Source organism: Monodon monoceros, unplaced genomic scaffold, assembly GCF_005190385.1.
Source record: "Monodon monoceros isolate NGI ecotype Baffin Bay Population unplaced genomic scaffold, NGI_Narwhal_1 Super_Scaffold_19, whole genome shotgun sequence".
Classification (NCBI taxonomy): Eukaryota; Metazoa; Chordata; class Mammalia; order Artiodactyla; family Monodontidae; genus Monodon; species Monodon monoceros.
The window spans coordinates 36,689,769-36,706,301 of NW_021703775.1; the positions used below are offsets into that span (position 1 = coordinate 36,689,769).

At 40.4% G+C, this 16,533-nt stretch overlaps 1 protein-coding gene across 2 annotated transcripts in view; it reads right to left on the bottom strand.

The window, feature by feature from the left end:
• COMMD1 (copper metabolism domain containing 1) overlaps positions 1-16,271 on the bottom strand; it is a 162,686-nt gene extending 146,415 nt beyond the window's left edge. The window contains exon 1 of one of the 2 annotated variants that reach the window (XM_029231887.1): positions 16,067-16,254. In XM_029231887.1, coding sequence (XP_029087720.1) covers positions 16,067-16,243 — 177 coding nt within the window. In that variant the 5' untranslated portion in view covers positions 16,244-16,254. Of the gene's footprint in view, positions 1-16,066 lie in introns of both variants that reach the window. The other variant, XM_029231886.1, reaches the window with a different exon arrangement.
• Positions 16,272-16,533: the final 262 nt, after the last annotated feature.

The following is a 16,533-nucleotide window of genomic DNA, read 5'->3' on the forward strand; positions in this document are numbered from 1 at the left end:
GGGAGGGAGGGAGGGAAGAAAGAAGGAAGGAAGGAAGGAAAGAAGGGAGGAAGGAAGAACTCTATAGAAAATTGTGGAAGAAATCAGATGTCATGACAGAGAACAGTATCTTTCAGAGATAATCCCATGCTGGCATATAAAAACATTAAATGTAATCATTTATACAGCACACATAACACAACCCATACCAAAATTTCTACAATTTAGTATCATATGGCTTTCTTTTTTAAAAAAGGAACTAGTTGAAACATAAATTTTTATTAAAGATGAACCTTAAAGGAAGTTAAAATTTATAAAAATTACATTCTAAGTTAAAACAAAGCCAAAAGAAGTAGGTGTTTTATTATGACCAAAACCCCCTGACTTTTTATATTTCTGTAGTTTATAAGGATTATAAACTAGGATCCATTCTAGCAGAACACATTATTTATGCCTTTCTTAAGGCATTTACCATATAATACAGGATTCTTTAAGACATGGACTATCACATTCACCTTTGTGTACAGAACAGGGTATAGCACATTAGGGACTCAATAAATACAGTTGTCCCTTGGTGTCCACAGATCACAGATGCTCAAGTCTCTTATATGAAATGGCATAGTACAGTTGTCCTTCTGTATCCTCTGATGCAGAAGCCATGAATAAGCAGGACTGACTGTATTTGATAGGTAAATCAAAGATAGAAATTTTCTTTAAAAATATTCCTACCCAGGAACTCCTTCAACCCAAGTCAAGTTTTCAGACCTAGAATAGTTGCTTTGAGATAGGAGAACCAAAAAAAGGTCTTCAATTAATATGCATTTTACTCTAAACAAAGAAAGAAAGGAAAAAAACTTACAGAACACCTCATTACAGGTCATTTGAGCCTATTCACATAATCTGCAAATTCTAGCTGGTAATGTGCAGTTGCTGCTTTATCATGTGATGTCCAGTGACATAAAAAATATAACATCAAATAGTTGTCTGCCAATCCTTCAGAGAAGTAGGAGTACATCTCATGAGTTATTATCTTAATTCCCAAAAGTGAGGGAGGGGCAAGACAGGGGTTGGGGATTAACAGGTACAAACTATTATGTATAAAATAAATAAGTTACAGGATATATTGTACAACACAGGGAATATAGCCAATATTTTATAATAACTATAAATAGAGTATAACCTTTAAAAATTGTGAATCACTATGTTGTACACCTGTAACTTATATAATACTGTACATCAACTATATCTCAGTTAAAAATATAAAAATAAAATTAAATTTTTAAAAATCATCAATGAAATTAGTAAAATTTACTTACACAAAACCTAAAGAACTATAGCAAAAGGAATCTGTTTACCAAGCTTTAAGTTTTCCAGAAAATGATATTACTAAATTCAGTATATCAGACAAAATATTTAGACTTCTTTTGGATAAGAAATTCTTATTGTTGAGTGGCCAACTTTGTTTTCTGAACTAGAACAATTCAAGAGAAAGAACATTTTAAACATTACGTTGTTTCCAACATATCTTATCAGTGTTACTAGCAAGCCAATATTCTACTGCCATCTAAAGTAGAAAAAGAGAATTACTGCTTATAGTTAAGACAGAAGACAAATGAATCCTGAAAATATGATAGAATAAGTCAAATGTTTTCAGTCTATCCTATTCATGTCTCCTGATCTAAACATTTTAAGACCAGATATTTTGCATCCATTTTTTATACTCAAGTTAATTTCTTATTACTTAATATTTACTGTCCAAAACGTATACAGGTGAAGTTCGTTCTTAAACTGACTCAAGTATCAAAAAGATACTACTTTACATACTTTTCTTCATTTGTAAAGAAAGGCCAATACCAGATTTTAAAATATCTTACACAGTAAAATTTTTTATCATTATATAATAAATCCAAAAACTCTACTTCAGAGACAAGAAAGCTCGATATTTAAAAGCATTATGGCTTTTTCACAACTGGCTTCTCCACTGCATATATGCCACAAGAGAAATTTCAAAAGAAAAGCTGGTAAAACCATTCTTTGACAACAATAACAAAATCACTAATGGGCAGTGACCTCGAGTCATTTTGTAAACTTGATACCAAATTCACTTTTAAGCCTCTGCTTTTACCATATGTACTTTCCACAAAAGTTTCCAGGTTATTGGGGCTTCCCTGGTGGCACACTGGTTAAGAATCCGCCTGCCAATGCAGGGGACACGGGTTCGAGCCCTGGTCCGGGAAAATCCCAGATGCTGTGGTGCAAATAAGCCCATGCACCACAACTACTGAGCCTGTGCTCTAGAGCCTACGAGCCACAATTACTGAAGCCTGCACCACAACTACTGAAGCCCACATGGCCTAGAGCCCTCACACTGCAACTACTGAGCCCATGCGCCACAACTACTGAAGCCCACGCACTCTAGGGCCCGTGTGTCGCAACTACTGAGGCAGTGTGCTGCAACTACTGCATGCCTAGATCCTGTGCTCCACAATAAGAGAAGCCACCGCAATGAGATGCCCACTCACCGCAACGAAGAGTAGCCCACGCTCACTGCCACTAGAGAAAGTCTGTGTGCAGCAGCGAAGACCTAACACAGCCAGAGGAAAAACATACATATTCAGAAATATAGAGTCAAATTTTTTAAAAGCCAAATGCAGAAAATTATGTATTGTATGCTCCCCCTTGTTTTTGTTTTTGTTTTTTGTTTTTTGTTTTTTGCGGTACACGGGCCTCTCACTGTTGGGGCCCCTCCCGTTGCGGAGCACAGGCTCCAGATGCGCAGGCTCAGCGGCCATGGCTCACGGGCCCAGCCACTCCGCGGCATGTGGGATCCTCCCGGACCGGAGCACGAACCCGTGTCCCCTGCATCGGCAGGCGGACTCTCAACCACTGCCTCACCAGGGAAGCCCCTCCTCCTTGTATTTTAAAAAAGAGAGGAGAGGCTGGTGGTGATGGGGTTGTGGACATTCTACCCCAAATTATGGCACCTTGGCATATTGAATATCTTAAGGTGAAGTAATTTAAGAAAAGGAAGAGGAGGAAAGTCACCCTGACCTCCTCACCAAACTTCTCCCCAAAATAGGTCATAAAACCCTCATGTGAGAGGTGCCCTCACTATACACAGAGGAATGGAACATCCATTCTTATCTCGCAAAACAAAGGAATGCCAAGAAGAAGCCTACAAACAGGCCTTGCTAAATTCCCTCAGTTTACTACAATTACTTCATATTCCTTAACCTATCCTATTTTTCCATGAACTGTCCACTCTTCATCAAACATATCATAAAATACTCAGGTCTGTTTCTTTGGGTTTTCATTTCCTTCTGAAGGCTCCCTTGTCACATAAAACTTATATTAAACAAATTTGGACACTTCTCGGGGCTTCCCTGGTGGCGCAGTGGTTAAGAATCTGCCTGCCAATGCAGGGGATACGGGTTCTAGCCCTGGTCCGGGAAGATCCCACATGCCACGGAGCAATTAAGCCCGTGCGCCACAACTACTCAGCCTGTGCTCTAGAGCCCACAAGCCACAACTACGGAAGCCCACGCACCTAGAGCCCACGCTCTGCAACAAGAGAAGCCACTGCAATGAAAAGCCCGTGCACCGCAACAAAGAGTAGCCCCCGCTCACTGCAACTAGAGAAAGCCCACACGCAGCAACAAAGGCAGCCAAAAATAATAAATTAATTAAATAAATTTATTTTAAAAAAAATTTGTACACTTCTCTCCTGTCAATCTGTCTTTGTCAGTTTAAATTTCAGACCTGGCCAGGAATCCCAAGAGAGTCAAGGAAAAACTTCTTCCTTTCCTACATTGGCTAAATATAGGATATTGTCCATATCAAAACAAAACTCTTGGAAATTAAAAACATGATCTAATGAAAAATTCAATTAAAAGGCTAGAAAGGGGACTTCCCTGGCGGTCCAGTGGTTAAGACTCCACACTTCCACTGCGGGGGGTGTGGGTTCAATCCCTGGCCGGGGAACTAAGATCCTGTATGATGTGTGGTGCAGCCAAAAAAGAAAAGGCTAGAAGGCAAAGTTGAAAAATCTACCAAACAGTAGAAGAAAAAACAAATAAATGGAAAATAGAGAAAATAAAAGAAAATTTGAGGATTCAGTCTAGAAGGTCTAACATTTGAAAAATCAGAGTGCTAGAAAGAGAATAGAGAAAAAAAGAGATAAGAAAATAACCAACCTAAATGTCCACTGACAGATGAATAAAGAAAATATGGTACATGAAGAAGATATGATACAATGGAATACTACTCAGCCATAAAAAAAGAACGAAATAATGCCATTTGCATCAACATGGATGCAACTAGAGATTATCATACTAAGTGAAGTAAGTCAGAAAGAGAAAGACAAATACCATATGATATCACTTATATGTAGCATCTAATATGACACAAATGAACCTATCTATGAAGCAGAAACACACTCATAGAGAACAGACTTGTGGTTGGCAAGGGGGAGGGGAGGTGGGGGAGGGATGGACTGGGAGTTTGGAGTTAGTAGATGCAAACTATTACATATAGAATGGGTGGATACCAAGGTCCTACTGTAGAGCACAGGGAACTATATTCAATGTCCTGGGATAAACCATAATGGAAAAGAATATAAAAGAGAATGTAGGGCTTCCCTGGTGGCGCAGTGGTTAAGAATCCACCTGCCAATGCACAGCACACGGGTTCGAGCCCTCGTCCAGGAAAATCCCACATGCTGCAGAGCAACTAAGCCCGTGCGCCACAACTATGAGCCTGCACTCTAGAGCCCATGAGCCGCAACTACTGGGCCCATGTGCCACAACTACTGAAGCCTGCGCACCTAGAGCCCATGCTCTGCAACAAGAGAAGCCACCACAATGAGAAGCACGCACACCGCAATGAAGAGTAGCCCCAGCTCACCACAGCTAGAGAAAGCCCGCGCACAGCAACGAAGACCCAAAGCAGCTAAAAATAAAATAAATAAATTTGTTTTAAAAAAGAATGTATATATATATACACACACATATATATGTATGTATAACTGAGTCACTTTGCTGTACAGCAGAAATTAACACAACATTGTAAAACAACTATACTTCAATTTAAGAGAAAGAAAATAAAGTAGAAATACAACTTTTCCCAGAACTAAAGGGTCATGAGTCTCCAGATTGAAAGGGCACACAGTAGCCCAAAGAATGAAATGAAAATCATACATCAGTGACATTCGAGGAAATAAAGGATAAAGAGAAAATCCTAAAAGCTTCCAGAGAGAGAAAAAGACAAGTCACATTCAATGAAACAATGCCTTCAAAACTGTGACTCAATTATTCACAACCTAGAAATATCTTCTCAGCCAAACTAGCAATTAAGTGTGAGACTAGAATAAATATATCTTTTATGACTTAAAAAGAAAAAAATTACCTCTCATATATCCTTTCTTAAGGAGCTACTTGAGAATATGCTTCAGGATCTGAGAAGAGGCACAGTAAGTAAGCTGAGCCCCAGTGAGAAGATGGAGCTACTACAGCACACATCTTGGTCTGGTCAAGAGACACTCTGACAGCCAATACGGTCCCAAAGATCAAGGCAAGAAACTGAAAATGAGGTCCCAGAGCAGCTATATACTCATCCAGGAAAGACATTATCATGACTTTCATCAGCCATATTCATGAGAAACCTCAACCTTGGGACCAGGGCTAGACAACTAGGGGAAGTTAGTTCTGTGCTGTTTCTATCTTTTCTTTTTAGTCCACTATATCTAAAAAGTATGACTGGGACTTCCCTGGTTTTCCAATGGTTAAGAATCCATCTTGCAATGAAGGGGATGCCAGTTCAATCCCTGATCGGGGAACTAAGATCCCACATACCGCGGGGCAACTAAGCCCACGTGCCACAACTAGAGAGCCTGAGAGCCGCAACTACAGAGCCCACGCACTCTGGACCCCATGTGCCACAACTAGAAAGGAGCCTGCACACCACAACGAAGAGCCCACATGCCACAACTAAGACCCAATGCAGCCAAAAAATTTTTTAAAGTAGGACTTTTCCCCCCTTTTCTCTTTCTTTGTTCACACTGTCAAGTGGGCTAGGAGCTACTCTAAACTGCCTATAATTTATTTAAGTTGACACAGAGTACTCTGTGACTGCCTTTTCCAAATACCCCTAACCATTAGCTTAATGCCTATATTCTCCTGGAGCTATCTGATCCACTGGGGCAGGGACTACAGCTGTGATGTTTATTGCTGTATCCCAAGCATAGTGCATGGTATATAATTAAGATGCTTAGGGAAGCCAGGTGGTGCCCGGGTTGGGCACCCACCCACCCCCACCCCCATCTCCCAGAGGCCACTGAATCCCATCAAGTCTAAATTTGTTGAAATTTCTTGTTGGCCAATGACCAACTCTTTCCAAGCTGAGTTTTCTTCACTGTTACACAGGCCTAAGTATCTGTACGCTGTCTTTTATTTTACGTTTTAGGAGTCAGGTGAAGTAAATATAGAATATCTTCAATTAGTACCTCTAACAGAATTTCAATTATTTTTTAATACTTGCTGCTTAATGAAGATGGATTTACTACTGCCCACCACGGGCCAAGCACTTCGTGAGGTTCTGGAGGATTTGTAAAAAGGACAACCAAGATGTATTGAAAATTTTACAACACTGGAGGAGTAACGTAAACCATTTAGTTGGTGACGTTCCTTTCGTGGACTTGCTTACCGGCTCTAAATTAAATGAACACATTAAACACAATGGTGAAAATACCAATTTAAAAAGTCTACTCTCGGGCTTCCCTGGCGGTGCAGTGGTTGAGAGTCTGCCTGCCGATGCAGGGGACACGGGTTCGTGCCCCGGTCCTGGAAGATCCCACATGCCGCTTAGCGGCTGGGCCTGTGAGCCATGGCCACTCAGCCTGCGCGTCCAGAGCCTATGCTCCGCAGCGGGAGAGGCCACAACAGTGAGAGGCCTGCGTACCGAAAAAAAAAAAAAAAAGTCTACTCTCCATTAAAAACATATGTATGCTTAATAAGTATTTGTTGGATGAATAAATGTACAAAAATATTAATAATGGTCATATTAGCAGATGATAATGTGTGTTTTTACACATTTCAAATTTCTATACTTTCTTTAATAAAGTTAAAAAATAAAAATAAAAAAAATAAAGTTAAAAAAAAGTTAAAAATTATTAAGAGAAAGCATATAGGTAGCTGAATGTTTGCAAATTAAAAATTAAATTAAATCCAGCATACGTCACATGACCTATCCCTATTATAAGATATACAAAAACTGTATTACCACAGGTCTTTCCTTTCCAGTCAATCTAATTCTCAAAAAAATTATAAATTTTCATAGCTTCAAGAGAAGAGACAAAACCAGGCATTTAAAATACAAATATTTCAGGACTTCCGTGGTGGCACAGTGGTTAAGAATCCTCCTGCCAATGCATGGGACATGGGTTCGAGCCCTGGTCCGGGAAGATCCCACATACCGTGAAGCAACTAAGTCCGTGCACCACAACTACTGAGCCTGCGCTCTAGAGCCCATGAGCCACAACTACTGAGACCGCATGCCACAACCACTGAAGCCCGCGTGCCTAGAGCCCGTGCTCCACAACAAGAGAAGCCACTGCAATGATAATCCCACGCACCACAATGAAGAGTAGCCCCCACTTGCCACAACTAGAGAAAGCCCACGTGGAGCAATGAAGACCCAATGCAGCCAAATATAAATAAATAAAATAAATATTTAAAATAAATAAAATACAAATATTTCTTAGTCTTTTACTACTTTAAATCTTAATATATGTTACTGATATTATTTTCTCAAATAAATTTAAACCAGTTTTCATATGTTGACAGTAAAAACTCGATTCTCAAGTTTACATTAAATTTTATATTATTTTAAATTATATTAATAAACAAAAATTTTACATCCTCTGAATATGAAGAAAAATTCCAAGTTCAAATTATAACCATGTTTTACCAAGAACACACACTGAGTACTACAGAATTATTAAAGCTTTTTTTTTTTTTTTTTTTGCGGTACTAGGGCCTCTCACTGCTGTGGCCTCTCCCGTTGCGGAGCACAGGCTCCGGACGCGCAGGCGCAGCAGCCATGGCTCACGGGCGCAGCCGCTCCGCGGCATGTGGGATCCTCCCGGACCGGGGCACAAACCCGCGTCCCCTGCATCGGCAGGCGGACTCTCAACCACTGCGCCACCAGGGAAGCCCAAAGCTTATTTTTTATTTACCACAAACCTCATGAGCATAAAGAACAAACTAGTGAAATTCCTCAAGAGGACATAAGAGCAAATAATCCCTATTTCCTAAATATTCCTATTTTAGATTTGAGTCAAGTAACCAACTTATAATTTACATACAATGTTGTTTGCAAATACCAAACATTATGAATTTAAGAACATTCTGAAACAGGGGTCGGCAAACTTTTTGTGTAAAGGTTCAGACAGTAAATACTTAGGCTTTGAAGGCCACAAGATCTTTGTCACAACCACTCAACTCTGTTATTATAGTGGTGAAAGCTGTCATAGGCAAGATGAAAATGAATGAGCATGTGGCCATGTTCCAATAAAAATGTATTTATAAAAAACGGATTGCAGGCCAGATTCTCCCAGGGGCCATAGTTCGCTGACCCCTGATTATACCTTCCAGAGTATTATACCTTCCAGCTCTCCCCATACAGAAGTAGTGTTGGTTTTCTCTCTGTGCTTACCTTTTCAATGGCAATCTCCACATTTAAGCACTATCCATTCATTCACATTTTCTACAGATTTTTACTAAGTGCATATCACATGCCAGAAACAGTTTTAGGTGTTAGTGATAAAAAAGGAAAAAATAATAAAGTCCTGCCTTCTTAATGCTTACATTATAATAGGGGAGTCAACAAATAAACAAGCTAATAAGTACATAACTTCAGTTAGTGCTAAGTATGAAGATAAGCAAAGCAGGGCAAAAAGAGTGGGGAGGAAGGGTGAGGCTCTTTGTATAGATCAGGGAAGGCCTCATAGGAAATCACTTTTAAATAGAAAATGAATGAAGTAAATGAACAATCCATGTGAATATCTGGGGGAAGAGCACTGCAGGCATATGGACAACTACCTGCAAAGGTCCTAAAGAAATTCAGAAAGCACCTACCAGGTTTAAATAAAGACAAGATTAGTGTGGCTGGAATAAGACAATGAGATCAGAGAAATAGGTAAGGGGGAGATCACAAGGACTTGAAGGCTATGGTAAAAGGACTGGATCTTATTTGAAGTTTGAGGTGAAGCCATGAATATGGAATGGTTGAAAGCACGAGAGTTAGTAGGTATGATGTATGTTTTAAAAAGATCACTGGTTTATTTGTCAATTATATCTCAATAAAGTTGGGGGAAAAAAGAGGTTCACTGGTAGCTGTGCTGAGAATAGACTAGGAGGCAGAAGTGGAATAGGAAGGCCAATCCATAGGCTGTCACATGTATTTGTAGACTTCTAAAACAGGATCTAGGGACTTCCCTGGTGGTCCAGTGGGTAAGACTCCACGCTCCCAATGCAGGGGGCCTGGGTTCAATCCCTGGTCAGGGAACTAGATCCCACATGCATGCTGCAACTAAGAATTCACATGTTGCAACTAAAGATCCCGCACGCTGCAATGAAGATCCCGCGTGCTGCAACTAAGACCCGGCACAGCCTAAATAAATAAATAATAAATAAATAAAAATAAATAAATAAATAAAATAAGATCTAAACATTTAAAAATTTTAAATTATAGAGAAAATAGAATAAAATAAATAAGCAACAAGGCTAGATTATACAGCACAGGGAAATACAGCCATTATTTTGTACTAACTTTAAATGGAGTATAATCTATAAAAATATTGAATTGCTATGCTGTATACCTGAAACATATATTGTAAATCAACTATAGTTCAATTAAAAAAAAAAACGGAGGGCTTCCCTGGTGGAGCACTGGTTAAGAATCCATGGGTTCGATCCCTGGTCTGGGAAGATCCCACATGCTGCGAAGCAACTAAGCCCGTGTGCCACAACTACTGAGCCTGTGCTCTAGAGCCCGCAAGCCACAACTACTGAAGCCTGTGCACCTAGAGCCTGTGTTCCACAACAAGAGAAGCCACCGCAATAAGAAGCCCGCGCACTGCAACGAAGAGTAGCCCCTGCTCACTGCAACTAGAAAAAGCCTGCGCGCCAGCAACAAGGACCCAATGCAGCCAAAAGTAAGATAAATAAAATAAATTTTTTAAAAAAGGAAAAAAAAATTATAGAGGGAAAGAGAAATGGAAAAATTAACATTTGATTGACAGAACTGAATAAAGAATTATATCAACAATAGACCAAAAAAATTCAATAGAATTTTCATCAAAAATTTTTGTTTAGGGACTTCCCTGGTGGTCCAGTAGGTAAGACTCTGCGCTCCCAATACAGGGGCCCGAGTTCGAACCCTGGTCGGGTAACTAGATCCCGCATGCATGTTGCAACTAAAGAGCCCGCATGCCACAACTAAGACCCGGCAGAGCCTAAATAAATACATAAATTTTTTTATAAATTTTTTGTTTAACATGAGATTTCAGTGATGAAATATAATATCATCACCAACAGAGGGCAGTAGTGAATACAGAACACAAGTGTACAAACTGTGATCCAGCTTCATAGTTAAAGATCCTTCTCTAGAATTCTAGTAAACTAGAATTAAGGAGCATACCCGCGAGGTTAACAGCAGGAGCAAGAAATAGAGAGTATGCAAACACATATCTATGAGAAGTTGAAATTACAAATGTGAGCAAAAAAAAAATTAGCTAAAAACGGCAGAGTAGGACTTCCCTGGTGGACCAGTGGGTCAGACTTCCAGCTCCCAATGCAGGGGGCCTGGGTTCGATCCCTGGTTGGGGAATTAGATTCCACATGCATGCCACAACTAAAAAGAGCCCACATGCCACAACTAAAGATCCTTCATGCCGCAGCTAAAGATCCCACATGCCGTGATCCCGCAACTAAAGGTCACGCGTGCCCCAACTAAAACCTGGCACAGACTAAATAAATATTTTTTAAAAAAAGGCAGAGTATTTATATAGGATGTCATTTCCCTAACTAAACACACCACTCTCAATTCACTGATTTCACTGCTTCACAGGAGATACCAAAAAATAAAACTAAAGCAAGTGAACAGTCAGCTTCACGTATCTACGAGCAGATGAAGGGTTTGTCCTTTTGTGATCAACAGGCAAAGCTACAGAGGGTCAATATCCCAGCCAAGTAAGGTAGAAAAGCTCCAGTTCAAGTGGAAAACAGGGACCAGTACAAATGTGAGCAATCAGTACACTACACCCAGGCAAGGAACGTGAAGATTAGAGGGAAAGGCTACAGCTCAGGAAGCACCTGAATTTGAAACACGGGCTATGAATAAATGAATGCAGGCAGCTGGCAATAAGGAGATTATTAATGTGTACCCACTGCCCATTACCTGCCAGGAGTTACACATCCCTCCTTCCCTTTCCTCCTATCCCTGTTGTCCCTTTTCATTTTCACTCTCTTTATAGAACTTGATGTTCTATAGATGATTGAAAGGTATGGCCACCAAATGACAATTGAGGTACTACTCCATTTTTATCCTCAGTTTTTTTCCCTCTGCTTAGACTCCTACATTTTTTTCTTTAGTATTTTTCCTCACTGCTTTTATTCTAGCCTGCATGTTGAATTCAAGACTGTTGAGACTCCACAGACAAAAGAAAAAACTGTTTTGACCTGTGCTCTCATCAATACGTAAAAACACATACCCTGCTCACTTCATACTCATTAGTATGACTACTATCAAAACACACACACACACACACACAGAAAATAACTGGTAAGGATGTGAAGAAATTGGAATTCTTGTACACTGTTGGTGGGAATGTAAAATGACACAGCTGCTGTTGAAAACAGAATGGCAGTTCCTCAAAAAATTAAAAACAGAATTACCATATGATCCAGCAATCCCACTTCTGGGTATATACCCAAAAGAATTGAAAGCAGGGTTTCAAAGCAGTATTTGTACACCCATGTTCATAGCAACATTATTCACAATAGCTAAAACAAGGAAGCAACCCAAGTGTCCACTAACAGGTGAATGGATAAGCAAAATGTGGTATATACATACAATGGACTATTATTCAGCCTTAAAAAGTAAGGAATTTCTGACATATACCACAACATGGATGAACCTTAAAGGCATTATGCTGAATGAAATAAGACAGTCACCATAAAGACAAATACTGTATGATTCCACCTATATGAGATACTTAGAGTAGTCAAAATCATAGAGACAGAAAGTAGAAGGATGGGGGAGTGGTTTATAGGGAGTCACTGTTTAATGGTACAGAGTTTCAGTTTTACAAGATGAAGAGTTATAGATACAGATGGTTGTGATGGATGCACAATATTATGAATGTATTTAATACCAATGAACTGCATACTTTAAAATGGTTAAGGTGATAAATTTTATGTTTTATGTACTTTACCAAAATTTTTTTAATTGAAGGGAAAAAAAATACCCTGCTAAAAATGCAGGAGTAAAGGTTAGTAGGAATAAAAAAGTTGGTTCACTTTTTCTTGCCTCCTACACCAATATTCTACATTGGGTATGGCCATGCATTGGTCAAATAGGGCTATTCACCATTTCTTGAAGCTGCTCCACATTTTCCTGCCCCACCTCAGCTATATTCTTAGCCTAAATGCCCTATGTGGCTGCCCTTCATTTCAGTCTAAAATACTCTACACGTTCTTCAAGCACAACAAAAATGGGGCTTCCCTGGTAGTGCAGTGGTTAAGAATCTGCCTGCCAATGCAGGGGACACGGGTTCGAGCCCTGGTCCGGTAAGATCCCACATATCACGGAGCAACTAAGCCCGTGCACCACAACTACTGAGCCTGTGCTCTAGAGCCCGCGAGCCACAACTACTGAGCCTGCGCACCACAAATACTGAAGCCGACGCGCCTAGAGCCCGTGCTCCGCAACAAGAGAAGCCACCACAGCGAGAAGCCCGCGCACTGCAACGAAGCGTAGACCCCGCTCGCCGCAACTAGACAAAGCCTGCATGCAGCAACAAAGACCCAATGCAGCTTTAAATAAATAATTAATTATTTTGGGAAAAAACCCCAACAAAAATGGCATCTCCATCTGCCAGAAGGAACTAATATCTCTTTTCTGTCCACAGTAGTCCACTCAGACCTCTATTTCCAAATGCTACAGCATCCTTGCATCATGTTTATTTGTGTATGTTCTCTTTTATTGCAGCTAGACATTCCATCTCTGCTCAAAGCCTTTTTGTTTAAAAATCATGTTTGCTTTTTATGTTTCCATAAGAATTCCATAAGAGAGATGTTTTATCCCTCAGTGTTGCTTATAAGGTAAATGAAGATTGGAACTAGATGTTATCTTGAGCCCGTAGTTTCAGCCTTAAGTCAAACAATCAAAGGCTATTTCCCTTGGTACCTCAGACCAGCAGCTGTGCAGAAGCTGTGCTGCCAGGCACAGGCAAATCTTCTATTCTACTCCCAATACCAAAAGAACCATGCTACTCAAAAACCACTCAGAAAACTTAAGTATTCTAGCCTCGGGCAGAGGACTGAGAATAGTGAGAGCAAGACCTAGATATTATTTAGCAATGTATTTTAAAGAAAATAAGAGAGAGAGTTTCTAGACAATCTTTTCTCACAGTATACTTCAATTTTTATCTCATAACAAAACAAAAGAATCAAAATACGGGCCACCTAGAGAGAAGTAGCCCCCAATATTTAGAAATCCTAAGACATTGCCTACACAAGTGCTGTTCTTACTTTTTGGCCTGCAGTCCCTTATCCTCATCCCCTGTAGACCTAGCAAACACTTCAGAAACTCAGGTAAGATATCAAATTCTCTAGGAAACCTTTTCTGACCACTCAAAGCATAATATCTGATAGAAATACAAGGTATTCACTAGTGATTTATGATATCAACTAAAATTACTTAGAATGTCTAGAATCACATATGAGATACTACTCCTTACATTTCTAGGAGACAATCCATTTACTTTCTGTGAAATAATTGCTTTGTTTTTTTTGTCCAGATTCAAATCCTCTAAGCAAAAGCAGTTTTAAAAAGAGAAACATAGGGGACTTCCCTGGTGGTCCAGTGGTTAAGACTTCACCTTCTAATGCAGGGGGTGAGGGTTCAATCCCTGGTTAGGAGCTAAGATTCCACATGCCTCGTGGACAAAAAACCAAAACATAAAACAGAAGCAATATTGTAACAAATTAATAACCATAATTCAAAAAGAGACATGTACTACAATGTTCACTGCAGCACTATTTACAATAGCCAGGACATGGAAGCAACCTAAGTGTCCACTGACGGATGAATGGATAAAGTAGATGTGGCACATGTATACAATGGAATATTACTCACCCTTAAAAAAGAAACGAAACTGAGTTATTTGTAGTAAGGTGGATGGACCTAGAATCTGTCATACAGAGTGAAGTAAGTCAGAAAGAGAAAAACAAATACTGTATGCTAACACATATATATGGAATCTAAAAAAAAAAATTGTTCTGATGAACCTAAGGGCAGGACAGGAATAAAGATGCAGACGTAGAGAATGGACTTGAGGACTAGGGGGTGGGGGGCTGGGGGGAAGGGGAAGCTGGGACAAAGTGAGAGAGTGACATGGACATATATACACTACCAAATGTAAAATAGCCAGTGGGAAGCAGCCGCATAGCACAGGGAGATCAGCTCGGTGCTTTGTGACCAACTAGAGGGGTGGAATAGGGAGGATGAGGGGGAGGTTCAAGATGGAGGGGATATATGTATACATATAGCTGATTCACTTTGTTATATAGCACGAACTAACACAGCATTGTAAAGCAATTATGCTCCAATAAAGATGTAAAAATATACATATATTGTAACAAATTCAATAAAGACTTTAAAATGGTCCATAACAACAAAATCTTTTAAAAAAATAAATAACTGCCTTTTTAAGGTATCATAAGCAATTTTGAAACACAGTAATTGCAAAAGGATAACAGATGAAATATCAACACTGACTTTAATCAAAGTGTAATGCTTAGGCTAAATGCTTAGACTCCTTGAGCCTGTTTCCTAATCTTTAAAATGGGTGTACACCACATAAGGTTTTTTGCAAGAAACAAATTAAATAAAATATAACATGTCTAACAGAGTTCCTAACACATAGGAGGCCCACAAAAATAATTTTTACAGGTTATCTCTAGAGTACACTTAATTACTAGATTCAGTCCTATCACTAGTTCTTAGTCTAAACCAGTGTTGTCCAATGTGGTAGCCATTAGCCACAAGTGACTGTTGAGCACTTGGAATGTGACTAGTCCAAACTGACATGTGCTTTAAGTGTAAAATACTCACCAGATTTCAAAGACTTAGTGAAAAAAAAAATCTAAAACATCTCATTAATATTTTGTATACTGATTACACGTGAAGAGATAATACTTTGGATATACTAGGTTAAACAAAATGTTAAAGTTAATTTCACTTTTTTCTTTTTACTTTTTTAATGTGGCTACTAGAAATTGTAAAAATTGCATGTCTGGCTCTCATTACATTTCTATTGGACAGGCTGAGCTACTCTTTGACTTCAAGCTGGTGAACGTGCTCTCTTAACCATACAGTGGACTGCTTGGCTGGGGTTCACTCCAGCTAACCCACCCCTTATCCCGGCATACACATGATCACTTTAACATTCTTGAACACTTCCACGGCCTGGGAAAGCTGATAGCTTGATCACTCTTAATTTTAAAAAGTATGGAGCGCACAGATCCGCCGAGGCAACTCGAAATCGTAACCTACAGAAGAAAGAAGTGTCTGGAGACAAAACCCAAGTTTTCTCCGTTGGGTGTCGGTCAGCACTGCTGCGGGGAGCCCTAAGAAAGTGAGAAAAGGGACAGAGCGAGTGCAGGGGATCTGAAGGAGTGCAGGGGATCCAGGAGCCCCTGGAGCGGAGGTCTGAGGAGGGAAGCCTTTCAGCTTCTGGGGTGACGAGTCGGAGGGCGGCGGGGAAGAGATTCGACTCCGCGGCGGAGGCTGCAGGGAGTAGCGGTACCTTAAGAATCCCCTTCATCTTCGCCATAAAGGGGCGGAACTCCTCAGGTGGCACCTCCGGATAGAGCTGACTCCGCAGCAGCTCCTCCGTGATGCCCGGGTACCCATGGAAAGCGTCCTGAGCCAGGCCGCTCAGCAACCCGCTCAGCGGCTTAGCGCCCTCAAGCTCGCCCGCCATAGTTGGCGGAGGCCCCGCCCCCCAACAGCTGAGCGTGGCCCCGCCACGGCAGCCGATATGGGCCTAAACAGCTGGACAAAGGCGCGCGAGGAAAGTGGCGGCGGAGTTCCAGCAGGGGTCGGTGTTGGCCCCTCCCAGCTCTGCAAAACCCAACGCTTAGGTTTGCCTCCGCGGAGCTATCAATCCATTAAGTTCCATACCGCTCACTTTGCTTCCGCTTATTTCCTTCATCACTCCAGGGGCTTGTCGAAGAAAAAAATTGCTCAATGGAGATTACTTTAGACGGAGTA